This window comes from Myotis yumanensis, unplaced genomic scaffold (genome assembly GCF_028538775.1).
Source record: "Myotis yumanensis isolate MYYU_CA2020_CCGP unplaced genomic scaffold, mMyoYum1.0.hap1 SCAF_13, whole genome shotgun sequence".
NCBI lineage: Eukaryota > Metazoa > Chordata > Mammalia > Chiroptera > Vespertilionidae > Myotis > Myotis yumanensis.
The window spans coordinates 9,384,684-9,407,857 of NW_027223764.1; the positions used below are offsets into that span (position 1 = coordinate 9,384,684).

Sequence of the window (23,174 nt, forward strand, 5' to 3'; positions counted from 1 at the left end):
TACGGCGTCCCGGCGTCCTGCCTAACAGGCCCCTGGCTAAAGGCAGGTGCAAGAAAATGCTACCCTAGTGGGTCAGGGAACAGAACCTTCCAATAACATGCACTGCAGGCCTAGGATGTGACTCTGAATGGTACAGGCTGCTGGGCTTACCTAGATGCTTATGTCTGTTCATTTGAGGGTGGAGGTGCCAGAGCAGGATTTCCAGCTACTCATTTCGGCAGTAAAACAGTGTTATTAGCCTCCATAAAAAATATCCGGAAGCCTGGTAGTAGCCGCCTCTGGGGTGTGGACTTCCGATTGGAGACTTTCCCCCAACCAGCCACTGGTGCGTGTCATCGGATGAGGATATTTTACATATTAGCTCCCACCCCGGGGGCGTGTGGCTTTAAATTAATCTATTGATTGCACTATTCAAAGAAGAGTATTAAAGCAAACCATGGCCAGTATTACTGCTGACCTTTGAGGACCCTCGAAGGCCCGAGAACAGCAGTATTTGGATAAAACAGAGACCAACCCTTCTGCTTGTCTATTAGTGGTGAGGAAACTAAGGGGTCACCCTGCCTGGTGGCGGCATGTCAACCCCTCCCCCCCGTTACTACCCTCTGCCCCTGGGCAGGAAGTGCCAAGATGGCAGCAATGGGGTATGGGCATGCTCATTGTGTTGGGTGTGACCATTGGTTTTGAATTAATGTAAAAGGTTTAACCGGATAGACACATTGGGGTATCTCTGCCTGGTGCAGGACTGAGACACATTTGAATGGATGTGTGTTGAATACTTCAGCAAAAACCGGGGGCAGAGACGAAACAAGAATGGCAACATTCAGCACTGTTGGGGTTCATTTTTCTGGTCTCTACTTGGTATGTGTGCAATTTTTTCACTTAAAGGTTTTCATGACAAGTTTTTTAAAATTAAAATCAGCAGGGATGTTTTTTCACACCCAGCCAAGGAAACCACTGTCAGAAGGACCACCTGTCGTTGCCGCCTTCATCAGTTTTCCTGAAAGGTGAACTGTCCCACCTGGACTGGAGTTCTGGGTTAGTACCATCCGTGGCTGAGCCGTCACCTCCTGGAGGTGCAGTCACTTCTCTAAACTTGACCCCCTCTCGGCAGCCCCATCAGTCAGGGGCCCATCCGTGGAATCGCCTGCATCTTATCTCTACTGCTGTCGGAGCAGTTGAGTAGTGAAGGGAGCAGTTGAGTAGTGAACGAGTGAGTCCCTGTAGTTAATTATCCCAGATGCCCCGCTCCAGCCTGGCCTGCAGGGTGGGAAGAATCAGTCAGCTTTCTGTGTGTCTCCAGTGCGTGCGCCTTCGCAGAGCCATCAGCTGCTGCTGGCGATGTTGCAAAACATGATCCCACAGTTAGGGAAGGGTGGGGAAGGTCTTTCCTCCGCCCCCTCGGCCCGCCTCTGCCTCCTGGCCACAGAGCCAAGAAAGCTTTGGAATAACCTGAAATAAACTTGCAAGTCCAAGCAGAGCCTTCATTCCTGTCTCCCTGACGGTTCACCGTGATTAACTGGAGGCTACACGCTAGCCTGGCCTCTGGCCTTTCTGTTATCAGCTGCTTGGGGGACCGGGCTCATTATTGGTCAGTTTTTTTGCTGCGCTGCAAACAGCCCTTTTCACATTTAGCTCTTGCCCACAGCCACATCCTGTCTGGTGTGGGGCTGCCTGTGCCGGCGTGGGGAGGGGTGGCGATGGGACAGTAGACAGAGGGACTGAACCGGTTCACCGAGGGCTTTCTCCCCTGGCATTTTGGAGGTGGACTGCACCCCCGCATCTGCTCTCTGGAGCATGTCCTCTCAGAGACCATGAGCTTGGCCTGATAGGAGTCTACGTCCCCGAGTGTCCATGTGCAAACAGCTGACGGGGCTTTGCCCTTGGCACAGAGAGGCTGTTTCCAGAAGGCCGGTTGTCTTCTCGCCTTTTGTCCAGAGGACTCCTGTTACACAGAAGAGATGGGCACTCGCCCAAAGCTCTGTTTTCCTTCAGGCTCAGCTGGAAAGGGATGTGTGGGCTCTGGCCTCCATGCATTCCGGGCCTGGTTCATGGGTGTGGCAGGGCCCGGCCATCTTAGTGACCAGCGGGGCCTGCGCTGGAGGAGCCAAGCTCTGTCTCATGGGAGGCGTTGCTCTCAGCTCAGCCTCAGGGAAGGGCTTGTCCCTCCTCCAGAACTGGTAGAATGCCTTTGATCAGATAAGAATTGTTGCTCTCCTTCCCACCTCCCAACCCCCGCCCCCCCCCCCACCCCCCCGCTATTTTTTTTTTTTTTACTCCCTTGAAAGGCAGAGCTCATATTTCATACTCTTCACACCTCCAGGTTTGGGGGATATTTTCTTTCTCCTCCTTTCTGCTCAGGTGTTGGTTTTCTGTTTCCATTTTCAGAAACCCTTTAGGAAATGTGCAGGGCAGTGATCCCCTCCCGTCGGTCATCCCTTTCTCACTTGGTTTTGGGGACCCTTCACAGCCCTCTCTGCCAGAAGGCCATGGGCCCCCTCTTTCTTTAAAAAAAATGGTTTTTATTGATTTCAGAGAGGAAGGGGAAGGGAGAGAGGGATAGAAACATCAGTGATGACAGAGAGCCACATTGATCAGCTGCCCCCTGCACGCTCCACACTGGGGATCGAGCTCCCAACCCGGGCATGTGCCCTGACCGAGAATTGAACCATGACTTCCTGGTTCATAGGTCGACGCTCAACCACTGAGCCACGCCAGCCGGGCTCACAGCAAACTTTATAAGTAGTAAGAGTCCACTGCAAAATAACAATAAAAAATATAGTAACTACATAAACCAGTCACAGAGTCGTTTGTTACCATTATCAAGTCTTACGTACTGGACACAATTGTATGTGCTGTGCTTTTATACGACTGGTAGCTGGTAGTTTTGTTTACACCAGCCTCACCACAAACACCTGAGTTACGAGTTGTGCTTTGATGTTGCTACGGCTCTGATGTCAGTAGGTGATGGGAATGTTTCAGCTCCACTATGGTCTTAGAGGACCACCGTCGTATATACGGTCTGTCATTATTCGGCGTGTGACTGAGCTCGCTTTACTGTGGTGGTCTGCAGCCGAGCCCGTAATATCTCCGAGATATGCCTGTATCTGAGAATTTTCCCTTTTGCTCAAAGCTCGCATCTTGTTACCAGGGAGGGAGACCTACGGCTCTTTACTATAACTAATGAGTCTGCTCACTAAACATTCCTGCTGGGAACAAACACACTTAACCTCTGGCATCAGTCTCCACCCCCAAAGTTAGAGATAGTCACAAATGCACGATGGGCATCTAGAAAGATCGAGGATGTTCAAAGAAAGGCTGCCCCTTAACCCGACTGTAGCAACTGGACTTGGAGCCGCGTGGGGACTGCAGTGGGGCTGGGGACTAGTTCCTGAGACGCTGTTGTAGATGGTTTTCTATTTTGCATGGAGATTGTATTTCTCAAACTGGGCCCTAGATATTGTTTGTTTCTCTGTGAGTTCTCCATGATGATTTAAAATTTTGTATTCATTTTGGTAATCATTTAAAAAAAAAAGTTAAGCCTATTCTGGGTCATCTGGACTCAAGAGTTTCAATCAAGCTTTCTTTACATTTACTCTCAGGTTGGTGGCCGGGGATCACCAGAAACACCACTAGTAACTAGACTCCCTTGGGAGCTCCACGAGGGTATGCTTGGGGGTTCCTGGATTATGTGTTAGCTTGGGAATGGAAAAGAACAATATACACGCCTAGACACTTCTGCACGTTTTACTTGTTAGCACAGCATTGGTATGTTCCTGAGAGTCACGCAAGGCTTGGAGACGTTAGTAGCTTTCTTTGCCAAATGATCACAATGATTTAATAATTGTGTATCCTGAGAAAGAGGGGAGGGAATTCCTTCCTATTGAAAACCCTCAGCGTTGAAGTCTTGATTTCAGGTCATCGTAAAATATATCTTGGTGGGAGTTTTTGGATAGTACACAGGGTTCACCAGATAGCCCCCAGTGCTCAGCTTCTGAGCCATGAACTTGAGTTTGCGGCTGGGCTGGAGCAGAGGTGAGCTTCAGACTGCTGGTCTCCCCCACGCCGCAGCCATAATTCTGTTTTCATCATCATTCTTCTGCTCCAAGCCATCTGTGACTTCCCATCACCAACTAGATATTTCACCTGGTTGGCAAGGCTCCCCCAGACCTGCCCGGCTCACCCCGTAGGTGTGGCGTCTCACTGTCCGATGTCTGCAGATGTGCTCCAGCCACTTTCCTCTCAGCAGGACCCAAAGCTCTTTTCTCACCACTCTGATCACCACCTCAAATGCTGTCCTCGTTCCATCTCTATTTATTCAAATCCGCTAAAGCCAAGCCCAGACACCATTTTGCCTCTCTGACCACCCCAGTCACTTGTCACTTTCCTTTCCTCCCCAGTAGGATAGCGATCATGTAGACTGAACACATTCGTACCTGAGTTATGGGGTGGTGAGTTGGGTGGTTTTGTCCCACCTTCTGGATTGTGAACTCTTTCCACTGTCCTGGGGTCACCCTTCATCAGGAGAAGGGAAGAATGGAAAAGCTGCCATAATAAAGTAGCTGTAGAAAAAACATGTAGAGTTTTCTGTCACCTATTCATGCATGGAGAATCGCAGAGTATGGGGACATCAAAAATACCAGGAATTTTGTATTGATGATCATATAAAATAGCAAGAGAACTTGTGATGAGGCACGTGGGCGTATACACAGAAGGGCCATACCCATTTTATTTAGTGGTTGAATCTCAGGGTCTATCACATAATAGGTGGTCCAGTAAATGTTTGGTGAAGAAGTGAATGCTTGAAGACATGAAGCTGTGAGAAGCACAATGGCAGGGTCGGCTTGAGGCAACACTGTAAGATGCCACCTCCCAGTGGCCAAAGAGAAGTCAAGATGGTCCCATCACTTTGCAGACTCTTCGCACCAGAGTTGTCCTAGCTTCTCTGTTCAGGTGTCACGTGTCATGTGGGAGTGATTTTCTCCATTGAATAGTATCCCGAGCTTTCATTTTAATGTGGGGTGGGGTCCCTTGAGGGTAGGAGTCTGTGTTAAAAGTCAGGTGCCAGGATTTGGGGAATAATCTCGATCGTCTCATGGATATTTCTGGACTGGGATCAGTGGAGACATCACAGTAATGCTACAGAATTTCACACCTTTCCAGACAGAAACTCGCCCACCGTTTTCTGCCTGGGTTCTTTTCTTAATACTCAATTCCACAGGAGTAGGATATGTGTAGATGGAAGAAATTATTGGACTGATGGAGAAATCTTGCTTGGAAAAGAAAATGTGTGTCCAAACTTCTGAACCTCAACACCCAAGAGACTGTCCAGATCCGTGGGATTTTGAACCATGATTGTTTGAATAAATTTGGGACAGAATAGTACATAGGAGGTCTGAGGTTTCAGGACAATAGTAGTGAATGTTTCACTTCCCAACCCATGAAGTTTCTCTTGACTTTTTCCAAATGTCTTTCCATTTGAGCAGGATACCTCCTTGGTTTGCAAAGGCTCTGTGTATTAGTCAGGGTTCTCCAGAGGAAAAAAACTAGTAGGATATCTGATTGTCTGTCTGTCCATCCGTTCACCCATCCATCCATCTATCCATCCATCCATCCATTCATGCATTTACCTAGCTTTTAAGGTGGCATTGTCCTATATATGACCCTTGGTGGTGTCCTTGGCAGAGGTACACTCAGTTGAAATAGGAGTATAGAGGCCAAGGCCAAAATCCAAAACGGGGGTTAGTGAGAGGTGATGCTTTCTTACTCTTCTAAATTTCCATTGGCCTCCTTTGCCTCTTGCCCTGACCATGCCTGTCCCTCTTCGCTTTAAATAAATGAAAGAAAAGATGGATAAGATAGGTTATTATAGCGCAGGGAGAGCTGTGTGGGTTTCTTGACCAGGTCAACCCTTAGCCACCAGTCACTTGTTTGGAACCTGTTTCTAAGAGCCAGAGGAAGGCTTCCATGAAAACACCATGTGCCAGCCACTTCCTTCACCTTTCCATTAACAGATATAACTCAGCCCATGACTCCTCTCTGGTTGAGCAGACCTGCTGTGCAGGGTGTAAGGACAGTTGCTTCATATCCTGAGGACTTGGCTGAATACCTTCTGTAGTATTGGTCCATGGGTGCTCGGTCGCCCTCCTTCCCACCACTTTTCACTTCCCAGTCGCTGTGATGAGAAGTCCAAGGCATGTTTATACACGGGGCTCACAAAATACACTTGCGAGGTGGGTTATTCTTCATTAGAAGGCATTTAGCCTTTTTAAAACCAAAAGTCATTTTAAACTCAGTAATAAAGTTGATACATTCTGCACTTTGGCACTCATGCCTAACAAATATGGCACGAGCAAGTAGTGCCAGATGTACTGGTAAACTTGTCAAACGTTTATACAACTTGATATCACACACCAGAAACTTTAATGCAACAGTGGTCTCAGCGCTTGTTGTATTTCCTAAGTCTTTTTTTTTTTTTTTACTGTGTTCCTGTTCTCATGGGATATGATTTAATCACTGGCAACTCGTATTGATAAGCAGGGTTGAAATAGACTAGCAGGGTTCTTCCATATTTACATATAGATCTAGGCAAACAGAATTCCCTTAGATATGACTTCTCTTCTAGGCTGTGTGTGTGTGTGTGTGTGTGTATTATTTTACTATCTGAACTTGAAAGAAGAAATTGCAAGGGAGGCCAATGAAGGTGACGGTGGGAGGGGTCAGAGTGGTTTGAATTCCGATCTGGATTTACTAGCTGTGTGACTTTGGGCAACTTACTTAACCTCTCTGAGTCTGTTTCTTCATCTACGGTCTGTTGACATCTGCCATATAGGTTTATTATAAGAGCTCCGTGTGATAAGCTTTGTCAGTCACTTGACTGACTTTATTCTTAATAAAAGCATCTCCTTTTTATTTGTATTTATCTTTTGTTATTAATAATATTTTGTTAATAATAATTAGTTATTCATGGAACTGTAATTCTATCTTCATGGTTTATTCAGAAGAAACTGGCCCATCATACAATCTACTAGTCCTTGTTGCTGAATTTAGAGTTCATTGTATTTTTGTTTTACTTTGCTGCCAAATGAAATTCAGTCCCATGGTGAGGCCCAAGGAGGCGCCTCTGTTCCCAGGTTTTTCTAATTAATCCTCACTTCTGAGGAAGCAGCTCCTGAACCAAGTGTGTAGTTCAGAGCTGGGATTGCCCTGGAGGTGCTGGGTGGGGTCCCCAAACCCAGTTTTGATGGAAAGGGTGGATATTCAGAGCTCTGGGCTTCAGCAGGGATTCTTCACCCAGGCCTGGCCCTGCTGCCTCCTTGGGCCAAACCTGTGAACTCCTGCCCGGGGCTGGGTGCCCAGCAGGTGCCTAACCAGGTGCAGGAGGGGAAGCCGAACATGAGCACCACTTGCACGGTAGGAACCTAGTGTGGGCTTTGACACAAACACTCTTTGAACATTTCCGTGACTTGAAACCATTAGAGAGTCATCTGTTGTCCAAAGAAGTGGAATACAGTGCAGCTCACCCCCTCACTAGGACAGCGTGGAAAATCACCACGGCTGGGGGAGAGGAGCTGATGGCGGAAGGATTGATGCATCCTCGGCTTAGTAGCTCCGCCGTGGAGGGGAGGGAATAAAAGAAACAGGACTACATTTCATGCAAATAGAATTGCAACATGCATTCTTAGTTTATGATTTCAAGGAATGCATGCAAATGAGAAACTGGGGTTTGCCTGTTTGTCTTTCCCATTGCATTGCTTAGCTTGGTCCTGGCCGAGAGAAGGTGTTCAGTACACCTTTAAAGAGGTGACTGATGTGCAGCCGGCCCCTGAGAAATACTTGCTGACCAGTGGGTGTGGTTAAACAGGGCCAGGGTGGCAGTGGGATCCAAATGATGAGCGAGCCTGGGGGTGTTCTTAAAACCTGGTGTGAGGGTCAAGGGGATAATAGTTCAGAGGGAGTGTGGTGTGTGTGGGTGTTGCATGAGAGAACTTGGTGATGCCTGAGAAAAAGGGGCTAAAGACAGTTCTAGGGTGTTTGAGGCTGGGGCCGGGGTGTTGGAGAAATTGAAGCAGAGAGAGGAGGCAGAGATGGGAGATAAGAAGTAAGGAGTGCCTTTGAGATGGGCCAAGGAGGGAAAGGGAGATTGGAAAAAAGAGCCAGCCTGGCCAGTGTTGCTAAGTGGTAAGAGCATTGACCCACGCACGGAAGGGTCTTGGGTTCGATTCCTAGTCAAGGGCACGTACTCTGTTGCAGTTCCATCTCCAGCCTTGGTTGGGGCGTGTGTGTGGGAGGCAACCAATCAATGTGTCTCTCTCACATTGATGTTTCTCTCTCTTTCTCTCTCCCCTCCCTCCTCCTGCCCATCCCTCCCTTCCATTGTCTGTAAAAAAAAAAAAAGAAAAAGAAAGAAAAAGGCAATGGAAAAAATATCCTTGGATGAGGATTTTTTTAAATTTTAAGAAAGAGCCAAATGCACACTCAAAAATGTTTCTCCCAAAACTGAAATGCACTGGAAGAGACGGAAATCGTACATCAGCGATTTCCCTGGACAAGTTTTGGCTGAAACATTAAACAAAAACAATGATCCAACTCAAAACTCCGTGATACCTTTCTATTGTTTGTACAATGGGGCTTCGGGGGCTGACTCTAGAATATTTCTGTGACGCGTGACTGGCTCTGTTCATGTAGACGAGTGCAGCCTGCACTGAGCAGCTATCCCGGTCACAGCCGGTTTCCTGGGGAGGGAACTTCCCCCTGCTCGCCCCTTCTCACCGTGGCGAGGCACCACCAGCACATTGAGAAGGGCGACCTTTTCCGGGCCCTCGTCCCTGCTCTCATTAAAGAATGACCCTCCTTTCCCTGTTCTCTACAATACAAAACAACGTGAATTTCGGTTTGGAAAGCCCTGGGGCAGACCTAAGAAATCTAGCTTCCTGCAAACTAGCGGTGTGACTTTGGTGAAGTCCCTTTCTCTCTCTGAACACTGTTTGGTGTTAGCCGATGGATGACTTTTTTCATGCTTTGATAAGGCCCTGAGTCTACGAGAGCTGTTTCAGACCAGTGCCGTCCGAATTAATTTTAAGACTATGTTTGTTTGTTTTTTAACTCCGTACATCCAACACCCCATCATTTCAGCGTGTAATCAGTATGTTAAAATGGTTGAGGTATTTTACGCTCTTTGAGATTCCATCTTTGCACGCACAGCAGATCTCAGGTCACACTGACCACTCTTCACGTGCTCAGTAGCCACATGTGGCTAGTGGCCAAGGAATTAGTACCGATGTAGACCATCAGCCACTAAGTGAGCCCCTCTCAGAGGCCAGGTGAATTTGAGGAGGGTCTTTATTTTTTTTAAATGTTGTATTATTTTTTAAAATATATTTTTATTGATTTCAGAGAGGAAAGGAGAGGGAGAGAGAGATAGAAACATCAATGATGAGAGAGAATCATTGATTAGCTGCCTCCTGCACGCCCCCTCCTGGGATCAAGCCTGCAACCCTGGCATGTGCCCTTGACCGGAATCGAACCTGGGACCCTTCAGTCCTCAGGCTGATGCTCTATTCACTGAGCCAAACCAGCAAGGGCTTGAGGAGGGTCTTTAAAAGGCCCATCTGCCCATACTCCTGTGAATTTTTTGTGGTTTTGCATTAATTCATTAAAAGCCTAGAGTGGTCTTGGCCAGGTGGTTGGAGTGTCCAGCTTTCACTCCCCTATTGACAAACACTTTTTGGCATCAGTGACTAAAACCCAGCTAATGTGAAAAGGGGAATTTACTGGTGTTTGTAGTTGTCAAGTGCAAAGCTAGCTTCAGGCATGGCTGGATCTAGGGACTCTAGCAATGCGGGCTGTCTCTTTCTCTAGGTATTAGCTTTGCTCCCCTCTGATCACAGGCCTCCTTCTCAGACTGGAAAGGGAGGGTGTACTGCAGCTCCAGTATAATCCTCATGGCTTGCAATCCAAAGAGAAGAGAGGCCTCTTTCTCCCAAAGCCCAGAGAGCAAGTCCTGGGGGAAATTGTGGCCTTGCTCAAACTCATCCCTGGGGCCTGAAGGATGGCCAGTCCTCAGCTCCATCCCCACCTCCTGTGGCTCAGGTGGGGTCAGCTAAACCTGAACCACATGGAATGGGTCTTCCCATTGCCCAGAGAAAGGAGGAAGAATGCAAAGTAGACCAAAACAATTGACTTCCATTTGTTATTGATTCTAACTCCTGCAAGGCCACTAAACGAACTGATTCCAAGATGATGGAGTTCACATCAAGGAATTTTTTTTAGAAGAAGGGAGAGGGAGAGAGAGATAGAAACATCAATGATGAGAATCATTGATCGGCTGCCTCCTGCACGCCCCCTACTGGGGATTGAGCCTGCAACCCGGGCTTGTGCCCTGAGCGGGAATCTAACCGTGGCCTCCTGGTTCATAGGTCGGCGCTCAACCACTGAGCCACGCTGGCCGGGCACATGTCAGGGGATTCTATATGGCTCTTGGCCTGGTGATCAGTTTCCGTCCAGTAGAGACAAGATGATCAGCAGAAGCAGGGTTAGTCCAGCTAAGCAGCCATCGAGAACTGCCGCTTGCTTTCTTTCTTTTTCTTTTTAAAAATAATCCTTTATTGTTGAGAGAACTGCCGCTTTCTTACAACTGCTCCTTGGTGTGGGGACTTCTGCTTCTCCACTCTTCCTAACATTAAGGACCATTAGTTAGGCAGACCCTTCACCATCGCCCTACCCGTTTTATCAGCCGTTTTGTCCTTGGGTCTGGCATTCCCTTTGCACCTGTTTTGCGTCCTCAGCCAAGAGCTCTAGCTTTGCCCTTGCTTGCCCCACAGGCTGCCCTGGAGGGCTTGGCTATCTTGAAATCCACCTGCAGGGCCTGGAATAAGCGAAGGTTTTTGCTCAGATCCTTTCATTCCCGCGGTAGTCGCGCCCTGCCACGCATCTCTTCTGGGAGCCTTTGGACTTCCCCCTTCCGGTCTCCAGCCCTGTCTTATTCCTGAGGCCGGCAGAACGTGGTCTCCGCTGCCCTCTGCCCACTTGTCCTCTGCCCTCACCCTAGGCCTCGGTGACATTTGATCCCAAGCTTCTCAGGGTGCCTTTTCCCCCTTGGATCTTTCCCCACACGTTGCTTTCATTAGATTGTTTTTGAATGCCAGTCTCTCGACAGTCTGTTTTAATAAGTAATTTACTGATATAAAGTAGACTCATGAATGGAATAATGAGTCTAGACTTGGGCCAGAAGGGCCTGTGGATTCTGAGCAGTGTGGCCCTCCCTTGGCCTCAGCTCTCCCCTCTGTGAAATGGGGACGGTCGGAGGACAATGCCTACCTCACGAGATGAACTGAAATTGGACATGCAGACTGCCCGGCCCAGATTCCAAGGTCAAAATGTGTGCCGTGGCGTTCACGCTCTGTTGGTAAGCAAAGGAGACCCAGCTCAATCTGCCTTAATCACAGATTGGGGGTGTCTTGGGCACAGGTAGCAAAGTGGAGGAGGGGAAAGGTAGTTTGAGTTGGGGCTGAAATGTCATCAGGAATCTCTGTCTTCCCCCTTCCTGGGGATGGATGGCCACAACAGGCTGACATCCTAGCAGCTCGGAGACCCTGGGGAAGGAGACTTCCTAGTAGTTCCAGGAAGAGTCCCAAGGCTGATGCTCACTGGCTTGGCTCTGCCCACGAGGCCATCCCTAAGCCAGTCGCTGTGGCTGGGGGAATGAAGCACGCTGACAAGCCAGGTCCCAGGTCAAGCGGCTGCCTTTCTAGTCGGGAGTGGGGCTCTGGTCCCACCCAAATCACAAATACATGTTGCATTTTATTCCCGAAGAAAAATGGGATGCAAATAAAAAAAGGCAGGTGAATCATGGGGAAGGGGGCAAAGCAACAGTTATCCACTGCACACACTCATGGGTTATCCCTTCGGAGGCAACATTTTTAATAACATTGTACTCTTTTTTAATACGTATATATTTTTATTGATTTCAGAGAGGAAGGGAGAGGGAGAGAGAGATAAACATCAATGATGAGAGAATCATTGATCGGCTGCCTCCTGCAAGCCTCCTACTGGGGACTGAGCCTGCAACCCAGGCATGTGCCCTTGACTGGAATCCAGCCAGGGATTCTACAGTCCGCAGGCCGATGCTCTATCCACTGAGCCAAACTGGCTAGGGCAGTAATGTTGTACTCTTTGCCCAAAGGAGCATTGCATGGGTTGGCTGTCAAGGCAGGTAGATTGTGGTGCTGTGGGCACAGGGGTTTAGGTGGGCAGAAGTAAGAGGACCTGGTAGCTACACCATCCTATGAAGTAGGTCCTGTTATTAATCCATTTTACAAATGAGGAAACTAAGGCACAGAGAAGTTAACTAAGCCAGTATGTGGTGAAGGCAAGAGTGAACCAAGATTTGGAACTAAGATTCAGGCAATTTGATCTGGAACCTGGTACAGGTGGGAAGGGCATTGCCCCCTGGACCAGGAACCCAGGGGACTCAGGACAAGAGATGTGTGACCTCCACCCCCAGGGACCCTCCAGCAGCTCAGGAAAGTGTGACACCAAGGGCAAGACACCAGGTTCCAGCAGCTGCCAGGATCCAGGCCAGACAGACAAAGAGGCCTGGGAGGCTGGGAGACCTTTGTTCTCCAGCCCAGCATCCTCTGAGCCCCGAGGAAGGGCCCTGAATCAGGCTGAGGGTCAGCCTCCTGCCAGCTGGCTCCAGAGTCACGGTGATGGTGGCTTTGGATTGCTGGGGCTGAACCTCCTGGGGGCCAGAGGCCTCGACAGGATGAAAAAGCCCCCACCAGCACCTCGGTGCGGGTGCTTCATGGCTTTTGCCAAATGTTGGAAAGAAACGAGAAATCTGCATGGTGCGGTCATTTTTTGTTCTTTCTGTACATCTTTAATCTGTGTCCTGCTTCTCTAATACAAATAGCAAGGGACGTGCCTACATTTGCAGCCAAAACTGAAAGCGTAGCAGCCGCCGCACCAGTGTCTCTTCTCGGTGTAAGAGCTCACGCCTCCTCTGTTGAGGTATAACGAAGGAATGAAGCATTTTCCGTAACTCCCCCAAGGAAAGCTAACCATTGTGATTTCCCAGCCCCACTTTTCTGTCTCACACGGTATTTCCCAAACTTCCACAGTGAACTTGAGTGACCCCTGACAGCCTCTTATTCAGAAACTACCAATGGTCCCTGCCCGCTGTGTGACTTGCCACGCAGGGAGCCATTGGGCTGAACTTTGGCGCTTCCCACCCGCATAACTGGCCTCCCCCTGAGTCTCAATGAAGCCACTCCTCTGGCAGATTCACGGGAGGAATGTCCTAACTGGGCCCCACAGCTTCTCTGTCTGGCCTGGACCCTGGTGATGGCTAGAACCTGGGGTGTCTTGCCCCTGCTGGGGTGCCTTTGGGATTGAACTTCTCTGGCTCTGGGTTCCAGGCCCAGAGAGGAACAACGGCCTCCAGGCCCTTCCCACCTGCATCCTTGAGAAAATCCCACCAGAGCATCATCCAGGTGGGAGATACCTCCATGCTCCCAGCCCCGTCCGCTGCCAAGAACTCCTCATTTTAGAGATGTCAACGGGCCCCCGTAGGCACTGGGATTGTGACCAGGGATTGGTGAGCCCTTTGCCCAGGCCTGCTGGACAGAGCAGCCCAGACCCTTTTAATAGGGGGTTTTCTTTAGGAGGTGGTATGTGTGAGTGTGTGTGTGTGTGTGTGTGTGTGTGTGTGTGTGTGTCTAAGCCTCATGTACAGCAGAGAATTTCCACAGTGGGGGGAAGCAAATCAGAAAAGCTTTCAATTTCATTGCAGACAAAGGATTTGCATTCATGGGACAAACAGAAAACAATAAAATGGGAGAATCGCCAAATGATTGCCCATGTGCTGTAGGGCTGAATGGACAGGTGGTGCATCTGAGCAGGCCAAGGCCGAGTGCAGGTGGCCCTGGCAGGCCTCGGCCCCTCTGCCTCACTGCCCTTGGTTTGAGTCTTCGGCTGTTACTGTGTGAGTTTCCGGGGGGACCCTTCTGAGCAGCTCTGGTTCCAGCTGGCTCTGGAGCTGGGGTTGGAATTCTGCTCTTGGGGAGGTTTGTTCCATCGGAGAGGTCAGCACCGAGCAACTCGAATTGTTTTTCCAGTAGTGCAAGCAGCAGCAAGGCGCCTGTCCCATCTCAGCCCGCACGGCCGATCTGGGAATGCAGAGGGCGGCCTCCTGTTGGGGAAGTTCTAAGTGATGAGACTCCAGGATCGGTGAGAAAAAACAGAGCTCGCAAAAATGATGACAGGCTGACCCCAGGTCAGGCTCGGCAGGGAGCGGGGCGGTCGCAGTGCTAGTGAATGAAGCAGAGCCCTCGCCCCCTCGCCTTTTCGTGGCGTTGGAGATAAAGAAAAACTCCTGGAGCATGTATCTGGGAGAAAGTTATTTATATTTCTAACTCAAGTCTCCTAGGCCCCAGCAGGCAGGCTCGAGGCCAGATGCAGGGGAGGCCTGCGAGCCTTCTGGGTGCTGGTTGTCAGTGATGAGAGCTCTCTGTTCAGGGAGGACCGAGACCTGAGTTCAGGGATGTGAGGACATACAGGCATCGTGGTCCTTGCCGTCTACATCCTTCCTGTCCAGAAGGGAAAGGACGTTAGGGGGGAAAACATATACTCAGGGGTATCTGACTTTATTTTAAACAGGCGTGAACCTAGGCAGTGGTACGTGTAAAACCAGAACTGAGTCTGAAAGCACTATAGAAATTTGTTTTCTAAGGAATCTTACAAGTTTGACCAAGTAAGAAGACTGTTCACGAAGCAACAATCACACCTTTATTTATCGCCGTGGTTCATAATTGGACTGCACGTTAGGATCACCTGGAAGCTTTGAACGCTCCCGAGGCCCAGACCACACCCAGAACAATCACACAGGATGTCGGGAGTGCGCCCAGGCATGGGGAATGTTTTAAACTCCCTGTTGATTCCGGTGTGCAGCCACCGCTTTACCTTTGTTTGCGTGACCGACTGGTCACCCACGAAGTGTATGACGCAGGCGTGTCCTCTGAGTCAGCAGTAGGTACGCTCAAGAGCGTGACCAAGCGTGTCAGGGCCCGGGAACCTGCTGTGCAGAAGCACCTGGCGGAGGAAGTCTGTGGATGTGTGGAGACGTGGGCTTCTTACAGCCACACGATGGAATACTATATAGCCGTTAAAAGGAAACTTTTAAAAATATATTTTATTGATTTCAGAGAGCAAGGGAAAGGGAGAGAGAGAGAGAGACGTTAATGATGAGAGAGAATCATTAATTGGCTGTCTCCTGCATGCCCCACACTGGGGATTGAGCCTGCAACCCAGGCATGTGCCCTGAGCGGGAATCAAACTGTGATCTCCTGCTTTATAATTTGATGCTCAACCACTGAGACACGCCAGCCGGGCTAAAGGAAACTTCTTAGACATGCAGCAATATGGGTAATTCTCAAAGGCCTTATGTTTAACATATTGGGGACCAGTAGTTTTATTGCTAGCTTTACCCAGTGGCCAGATAAGTTTCTATGAACAAGTACAAAAAACGTTTTACATAAATGTTAAAGGCACGCCTTAAAATTAAATACCCATTGCATTTTGAAGTTATTTATTACATGTTCTTAAAAGCTAATGTCTTTTTAAAGAATTCTCGTGATTGATCACAAGCCTTGGAACAGAAAACATGAGAATTCTCGTGATCCGTCCACAATGTGTTAAGTAAAAGGAGTCAGACTCCAAAGGATATGCAGGTGGCCAGGGCCTGACAGTCTGGAAGGGGTCACCTGCAAAGGGCACAGAGGAACTTTGTCCGGGGGGGGGGGGGGAGGGTGATAGAAATGTTCGATATCTTGATTGTGGTGGTAGTTACCACATGTGTGTTTGTCAAAACTCTAGAACTGTACAGTGTAAACCGAGGATATTGCTGTAAAGAAATTCTACCTCTACTAAACATTTTTGTTTTAAAAAACAAACCTCACTTCCTAATTAATGATGAATGGATAAATAGAATGTGGTATACCCATACAATGGAACATAATGCAGCCATAAGCAGGAACAAAGTACCTAGTACATGCTACAACACAGAGGAACCTCAATAACATGCTACGTGAAAGAAGCCAGTCACAAAAAGCCCATGTTATGTGATTCCATTTACATGGAATATCCACATGGGCAAACCCATTGAGACAGAAAGCAGACTGTGGTTGCCACAAATCTGGGGGAAGAGGGAATGGGGAGCAACTGTTTCCGGTGATAAAAACAATGGTTGCATGACAATGCAGATATACTCGGTGCCACTGAATTGGAAACTTGAATGTGGTTAAAATGGTAACTTTCGTGCTATGCGTGTATTACGACCGTAACAGAAAGAGGTAGAAAAGACCCACTTCCTATGAACACGCCAGGCACATGCAGGCACGTGGTAAAGGCTGGCTCCGCGTTTGGATTCTCTATGTTCAGGAACTCTGCCCTCTATGCTTTTGCTTCCCACAGGAACTTTTACCAGGTCCCTCACTTTGTTTGGTTCCCAGCGGTCAGGTTCATGGGGATCATCCGCCCAGGGGGCTGATCTTGGGGACTGTTGGGGTGAAGAGAGGGTTGTGTGTCTTTATGGCCTTAGAGCCTAGATCGGCTTCATTTCCTGGAAGGAGAGTCAGGCTCAGCCATGGGTCTTCAGCAAAGGCAGGCGAGTAAATTAAAATGTGTGCAGAACGCAGCAGGGGAGCTGTGAAGGGCTTGTTGGGAAGACAGTAGGGTTGGGGACCCAGGGGCCCAGAAGCAAGACAGCCTCAAGATGAGGGGAGTGGGGGAGGAGGTCATCTGCAGGGCCGTGAATGAGCAGTTGAACCGCCCGGCCCTGCGTGGGCCTTGGGAGCCCTGAACAACCATCTTATTGACGATTTGTGAGACCCTGAGCAGACAACTCTGAACTTGAACAGAGCCAGGATGCAAAGCCCGCACAAGGGCCTACAGTTTCCAGAGTGAACAACACACTTATTTTTCCCCTCCCTCCCTCGGCTGGAAGATGAGGAAGAGACCAAAATGAGAAGGGTGGGGGTGGGGAACGGGCTGAGCATTCCACAGCCTCAATGAAACAGCCACATTCCTCAAGGGGTTGCCCGCCCCTCAACTCCGAGGGTTGGAAAATGTCAACGGGGTTGGTGCACGTCGTCGGGGCCTCGCTTTTGTCGATTGTTATTTCCAAGAGCCTGTCGCTGGGCCCCAGAGGGTGTGTGCGCAGCAGGATCGCTGGCCCCTGTCGTGCTCAGCACCTTGTCACAGGCCCAAACCTACCCCGGCCGACCCTTGACCAGAGAGCTGCTGCCTGGCCTGAGATACAGACCTGGCTCACACAGAGATGACCGTGGGCAACTGGCTTTGATAGTGAGGAATCCATGGAGGCAAAGATGGCAAGAAAGCTGAGTGCCCCTAGCACAGCCGCTTTAGAGGAAAAGGAGGGTGTCTGCTCCCCCCACTACCTGCCTGGCGCCTCCGTTCCCCGATTGGCTGGGGACCACAGCTGCCGGGTCATGGCCGTGTCCCCAGCCTGCGTGTCTGATGGCGTTCTGCTTCTCTCAGTCACCCAGGGGCGTCTTCTCTCACAGTCCCTCCATCTGATGGAATGATTACCAGGGCCCGTGGCTCTCCCCGTCCTATCTCGAGCCCGGCCCCTCCGCCACCTCCCCTGCCTTGGTGACTGTGGTGGAACGGGACCCAGACGCCGTGATCCAGACAGACCTTCAGCAGGTGGCAGGCAGCACGTGCCTTGGCTGGAGCATACGTGCCCGTGAGCCCCAGTGCCGCTCCTAACTGCGGGTGTGTCCGAGCTAGGCCACAGGTCAGCCTCGGAAGCCCGTGGCCACCATGTGCACTCGCAGTGGTTGGTGGAATGGGAGGTGGTGGGGGTGCAGGGTCATACACGGCCTCGCCGTGTCCAGCTGCGCTGGGGCAGTCATCTCGCTGGCTTCCCTGCCTCGGCTCCTGGGTCCCTGGTCCCCTTCCACTGTCCTCCCTATTTGCAGAGCTAGCCTGTCCCCAGCCTGCCTGAAGGACAGTGTTTCCCGGCCTTCCCTACTGCATTGCCCAGAGGCCCTGCAGCATTCCATACTAACTCGCTAGCCAAACAAATCCTGCCTCTGTGACCTGTATTTGTGGCCTCAGAGACCACTTTCTCCCCTTGGAGGCCCGCTCCCCACCCTGGCCATGCTCCTTGGGCCCCTGAGACACAGAGCTATGTGTGGTTTCTCAAATGCTCTTCTGAGCATCTCATCCTCTCTTCCTGAAGTGCCTCTGCCTCTGGCTGGTGAGCTCCTCCTCATGCCTCCAGGGCCAGCTTATAAACTCCTGTCCCCGATAACCCCGAAGTGTGTCTCTCCTCCCTTGGTACATTCCCGATCCTTGGGACATTCCTGAGTCGCTTCAGTTCTCTCCCTGCATGTTTACTGCCCTCTTTCCAGACAGGGGGCCCCTGGAAGGGCTGGGCACCCCATCTGGGTCACATCTGTCTCCCAGGGCACAGCTCTCTCGTCTTTGCCTTAGTACACATTTGCTGATGTGAAGATAAACAAAGGCTGTTTTCCAGGAATCGTGCAGCTTTGGGGAATAGTTGAGGATGTGGAAGAGAAGAGACACTTTCCGTTTGGGTGCCTTTTTATCTCTCCCCCTCCCCCGCCCCCGCCCCGCACAAGCAACAGCTGAACAGCTTCAAAAAGTTCAGGGGGTCAGGAAAAATGCAGCCGAGACCCCAACGGCCTTGCCAGGCCCTTTCACTTTTTCTTCTCCACTGTAGTTGAGTTCAAGGCTCAGGGTCAGCGTCCTCTCATTCATCCTTTGTTTGCCCTGGTTTGGCTTCTTTAAGCTCAACAGGAAACTCATGAGTAGCTGTGCAAAACCAAACCGAAAAATAACCCAGGGCCTGACCCTACCGCCGCCTCTTCCCAGAAGCCTTCCAGGCAGAAGGCTGTGTACTTGTCTGATCTCCTATCACATTTGAAGCTGGTGTCTCCCACTTGACTCTCGACTTTTTGGTGGTGTGCCTTGGTCTATACATTGCTCCACCGGTGCTGGTCTTGTCCTGCTAATGAGCTTGCAAAAGGCCGGACCACGTTCTCCTGGGTCTGCTTTTTAATTTTCCAGTAAGTATAGGCTGAGGCCCAGCCCAGTGCCGGGCACACTGTGGGGTCTCGCCTGATTTTACTTATTAGTGGACTCTGGAAGCTCTGCTGGTACCTTTTCTGCCTTGGGCCCTGTGGGCCTTCTCTGGACTGCTAGGTTCACGTCTGCAAAGTGGAGTGATGCTCACCTTTTAGAGTTGTCAACTAGCAGGTACCTATTTATTTATTCATTCATTCATTCCACACGTACGACAGTGTTAGATGGCAAAGATGCAAGACAGATGTGGTCCCAACTCCACTGAGCTAACAGACCAGGCTAGGGTGGGGGAGAAAAATACAACTCAAAAATGAGCAAAATAAAGAAAACTCTTATTTTATTCATTGCTAATTTTCCTCATTTTAAACTTTTATTTAAAATCATTTATGTTCATATTGTTAGTAAGTTGTGATTAGGGCTATGAAGGTAAGAGGAAGCTGCTAAGTTAAAAAATAAAAATTAAAAAGACAACAAGAAATATCTACTTTGGACAGGGTGATCAGGGAGGGCTTCTTTGAAGAGGTGACTTTCTTCCCCTCCTCTCCCTTAGGAGGCACATCCAGTAGGAAATGCTACATTGCAAGATTCTGGTGTGGTTGTTTTTTTTTTTTTTCTGAAGGGGAGCTTAGAGATGACTGCTGGCAGCGGGGGGGAAAAAATAACGATGCCAGGGGGTGAGAAGGAAAATCAGGATGCAATGATGACAACACTGTGTGGCTAGTGTAGCACTTCCCAAGCACAGTGGTGAAAAGCTTCGCAGACCTGTCACTCACAACCACCTTGTGAGATGGACAGGCCCCCGTGGTGGTCTCGGAGCTTGGTGAGGTCGTGGGACTGCTCAGCGTTCCCACAGCAGGTGATGGAGGGCCAATTTGGACTTATAGTTGCTGTCATGGGGAGCAGGGTCCCTGTGGCTGTGGTCCCTGGCACTGGCTTTAGACCTGTGGTTCTCAGTTGGCTGCAACATTGCAGTGATGTGCGGAGGTTTAAGAACTGTTGGCTCCTGGGTTCCACTCCCAGAGATTCTGCTCATCCATCTGGGGTGGGCTTGGGCATCTGGATTTTTTTTAAAAAATGTATTTTTATTGATTTCAGAGAGAGAGAGAGAAAAACCATCAAAGATGAGAGAATCATTGATTGGCTGCCTTCTGCACGCCCCACACTGGGGATCGAGCCTACAACCTGGGCATGTGCTCTGACCAGGAATCGAGCCATGACTTCCTGGTTCATAGGTTGACACTCAACCACTGAGCCACGCCGGCCGGGGGACATCCGTATTTGTAAAAGCTCTCTAGGTCATCCCAGTGGTTGGAAAGCACTGTTTAGGCCCTCGAGGAGCTGGCTTCCATTAATGAGCATGTTCTCGAGAGCCAGGCAGGCAGGGAGAGCCAAGATGATGAACCTGTCAGCAAATGCAGCGCCTGTTCTTTTTTTTAAAATATATTTTTTATTGATTTCAGAGAGGAAGAGGGAGGGAGGGAGAGAGAGAAGCATCAGTGATGAATGAGAATCATTGATGGGCTGCCTCCTGCACACCCCCTACTGGGGATCGAGCCCACACCCAGCATGTGCCCTGACTGGGAATTGAACCATGACCTTGTGGTTCATAGGTCGGAGCTCAACCACTGAGCATACCGGACGGGCCGTCTTGTTCTTAGTGGAGATTTAGGTTGCTGATAATAACGTCAACAACAACACTGGTGAACGCCCTGCTCCTAGACCAGTGATGGCGAACCTTTTGAGCTCGGCGTGTCAGCATTTTGAAAAACTTTAACTTAACTCTGGTGCCATGTCACATATAGAAGTTTTTTGATATTTGCAACCATAGTAAAAGAAAGACTTATATTTTTGATATTTATTTTATATATTTAAATGCCATTTAACAAAGAAAAATCAACCAAAAAATGAGTTCACGTGTCACCTCTGACACGCGTGTTATAGGTTCGCTATCACTGGCCTAGACTGTTGCCCTCTGAACTAGCATTTCTGCAAGGTGCTTCCAGCTGGGAAATGATGAGTGCTTCGATGGCGGTGGCCCTTGAGGGAGATGTACTGATCACTGGATCCACGGGACCAGGGCCCTCGTTGGGGGGGATGCTGGACTTGGTGACAACTGAGGTGGCCCAATCACTGAAGAAACTCAGGGGAAGGGTTTATTTGCTAAGCGTGGCTTTTGATGGGTCATTCATATTTCTGCAGGGACGGAGTGATCACTGTGTCATCACCCTGGAGTGATTCTGTGTTTCCCCATCCTGGGGGAAAGAATGAACAACTGGTCAACCATAGCACTTCTTCTGATGGTTGCGGGTTTGATCTGTGGTTCAAATTCTCTAGATCCTGAGCTATTTTAATTGGCCTTTATCTAGGAAGAAAATTCTGTTTCCAAATTCTCATGGCCTATGGGCTTGCTTGGGCCATCTCGGCCACTGTCACTCCAGCAAATGGTAGACCTGCGTCGTTGGCTGAGGGCCTGTTTTCCTCTCCCCGAGACCCTGGCACTGGGCATCCCACATGCTGCCAGGCCTTACCCCAAACCCCTCCCCTTGGGACCAGAGAGTTCATAGTGAGATGCTGCAGGGCCCAGGGGTGGGTGGGGTATGTGTCAGAGCTAGGCCTTTAAGAAGGCAGCCACTGTAAAGGCTTCTTCTGTTCTCTTCTCTAGCCCTGGAGCAGCTGCTGACGGAGCTGGAGGACTTCCTCAAGATCCTGGACCAGGAGAGCCTGAGCAGCACGGCCGTGGAGAGGAAGAGTGGTCTGGCCGAGCTCCTCCGCCTGTACATCAAAAGCAGCAGTAAGTGAGGCCCAGGGCCTGGGAGAGGTCCCGGTGGGAATGGACAGATGGTGGTTGTATTGACGAGGGCTACCATAATGAAGTTTCACAGACTGGGTGGCTTAAACAGCAGACATATGTTTCCTTACAGTCCTGGAGGCCAAAACCCTGAGATCGACGTGTCTCCTGATTTGGTTCCTTGGGAGGCCTCTCTCCTTGGCTTGTAGATGGCTGTCTACTCCCTCGGTCCTTATACCGTCTTCCCTCTGTGCTTGTCTGTGTCCAAATCTCCCTTCTTATAAGGTCAGCCCACGCCAGTGGCCTCATGTAATGTTAATCACCTCTTTCAAGACCCCTTCTCCAAGGTCAGCCCTCCTCTGAGCTCCTGAAGGCTAGGATTTAACATATGCATTTGGAGGAAACACAGTCCAGCCCATAACAACAGTGTAGGAGGGATGTGCCTTGAATGGGAGCCCAGAAATCTCCAACCACTCAACACATCAGCCACGAGAGAGGTTTTCAACGGAGTGTTTTCCAAGCACTTTTCCTTACTGGTTGAAAGTAGAGCAGGGATAATAAAGTCTTGTAATAATAGCTGAGGCTTCATTGAGGGCTTCCCTCTTGCACACGTATTGACTTGTTTCATCTTCAAGACAGTCCTCTGAGGTTGGCTGTGATGACAGAGGCGGGAACTGAGGCCAGGAGAGTTTAAATAACTTGCCACTGTGTCAGACAGCCCGAGAGAAAATGGGAAAACACAGTTTTAAGAATTTGCAAATCACAGAATGCTGAGTTCATCGTTTTTTCCTTTTTTACTGAGGTCCGTGTTAACACACAACCAAGTACACAGATCATAAGTACGCAATTGGTTGGGTTTTGACAGTTGTCTACTATCTGTGTCCCGACCACCCAAAACAAGGCACAGAATATTCCTGTCATCCCAGAAAGTTCTTCCACACCATGGCAACCACGGTCCGGATTTCTCCCACCGTAGGTCAGCGATGCCCGTCCTTGAGCTTCACGTGAATGGCATGGTTCAGTGTGCACATCATGTCTGGCCTCTTTCGCTCAGGAGATTCATCCATGCACTGGGGCGTGGTAGCCGTTTCTCCCTTTCATTGCTGAGGAGTGCTTCCTTCTGCGCCGATGCCACCATCTGCTGCTCCAGTCACTCGGTGGTGGACATTCCGGTTTCACACATTGGGACCATCATGAATAAGGCCGCTCTGAACGTTCTTGGACGCGTCTTCTTATGGACACATGGTTTTGTTTCTAGCAC

General features: G+C 49.7%; 1 protein-coding gene across 8 annotated transcripts in view; it reads left to right on the forward strand.

The window, feature by feature from the left end:
* AFAP1L2 (actin filament associated protein 1 like 2) overlaps positions 1-23,174 on the forward strand; it is an 86,160-nt gene that overhangs the window by 29,624 nt on the left and 33,362 nt on the right. For all 8 annotated transcript variants that reach the window (XM_070432212.1, XM_070432211.1, XM_070432214.1 and 5 more), the window contains one exon: positions 21,788-21,916. In XM_070432212.1, coding sequence (XP_070288313.1) covers positions 21,788-21,916 — 129 coding nt within the window. The remainder of the gene's footprint in view (positions 1-21,787; positions 21,917-23,174) is intronic.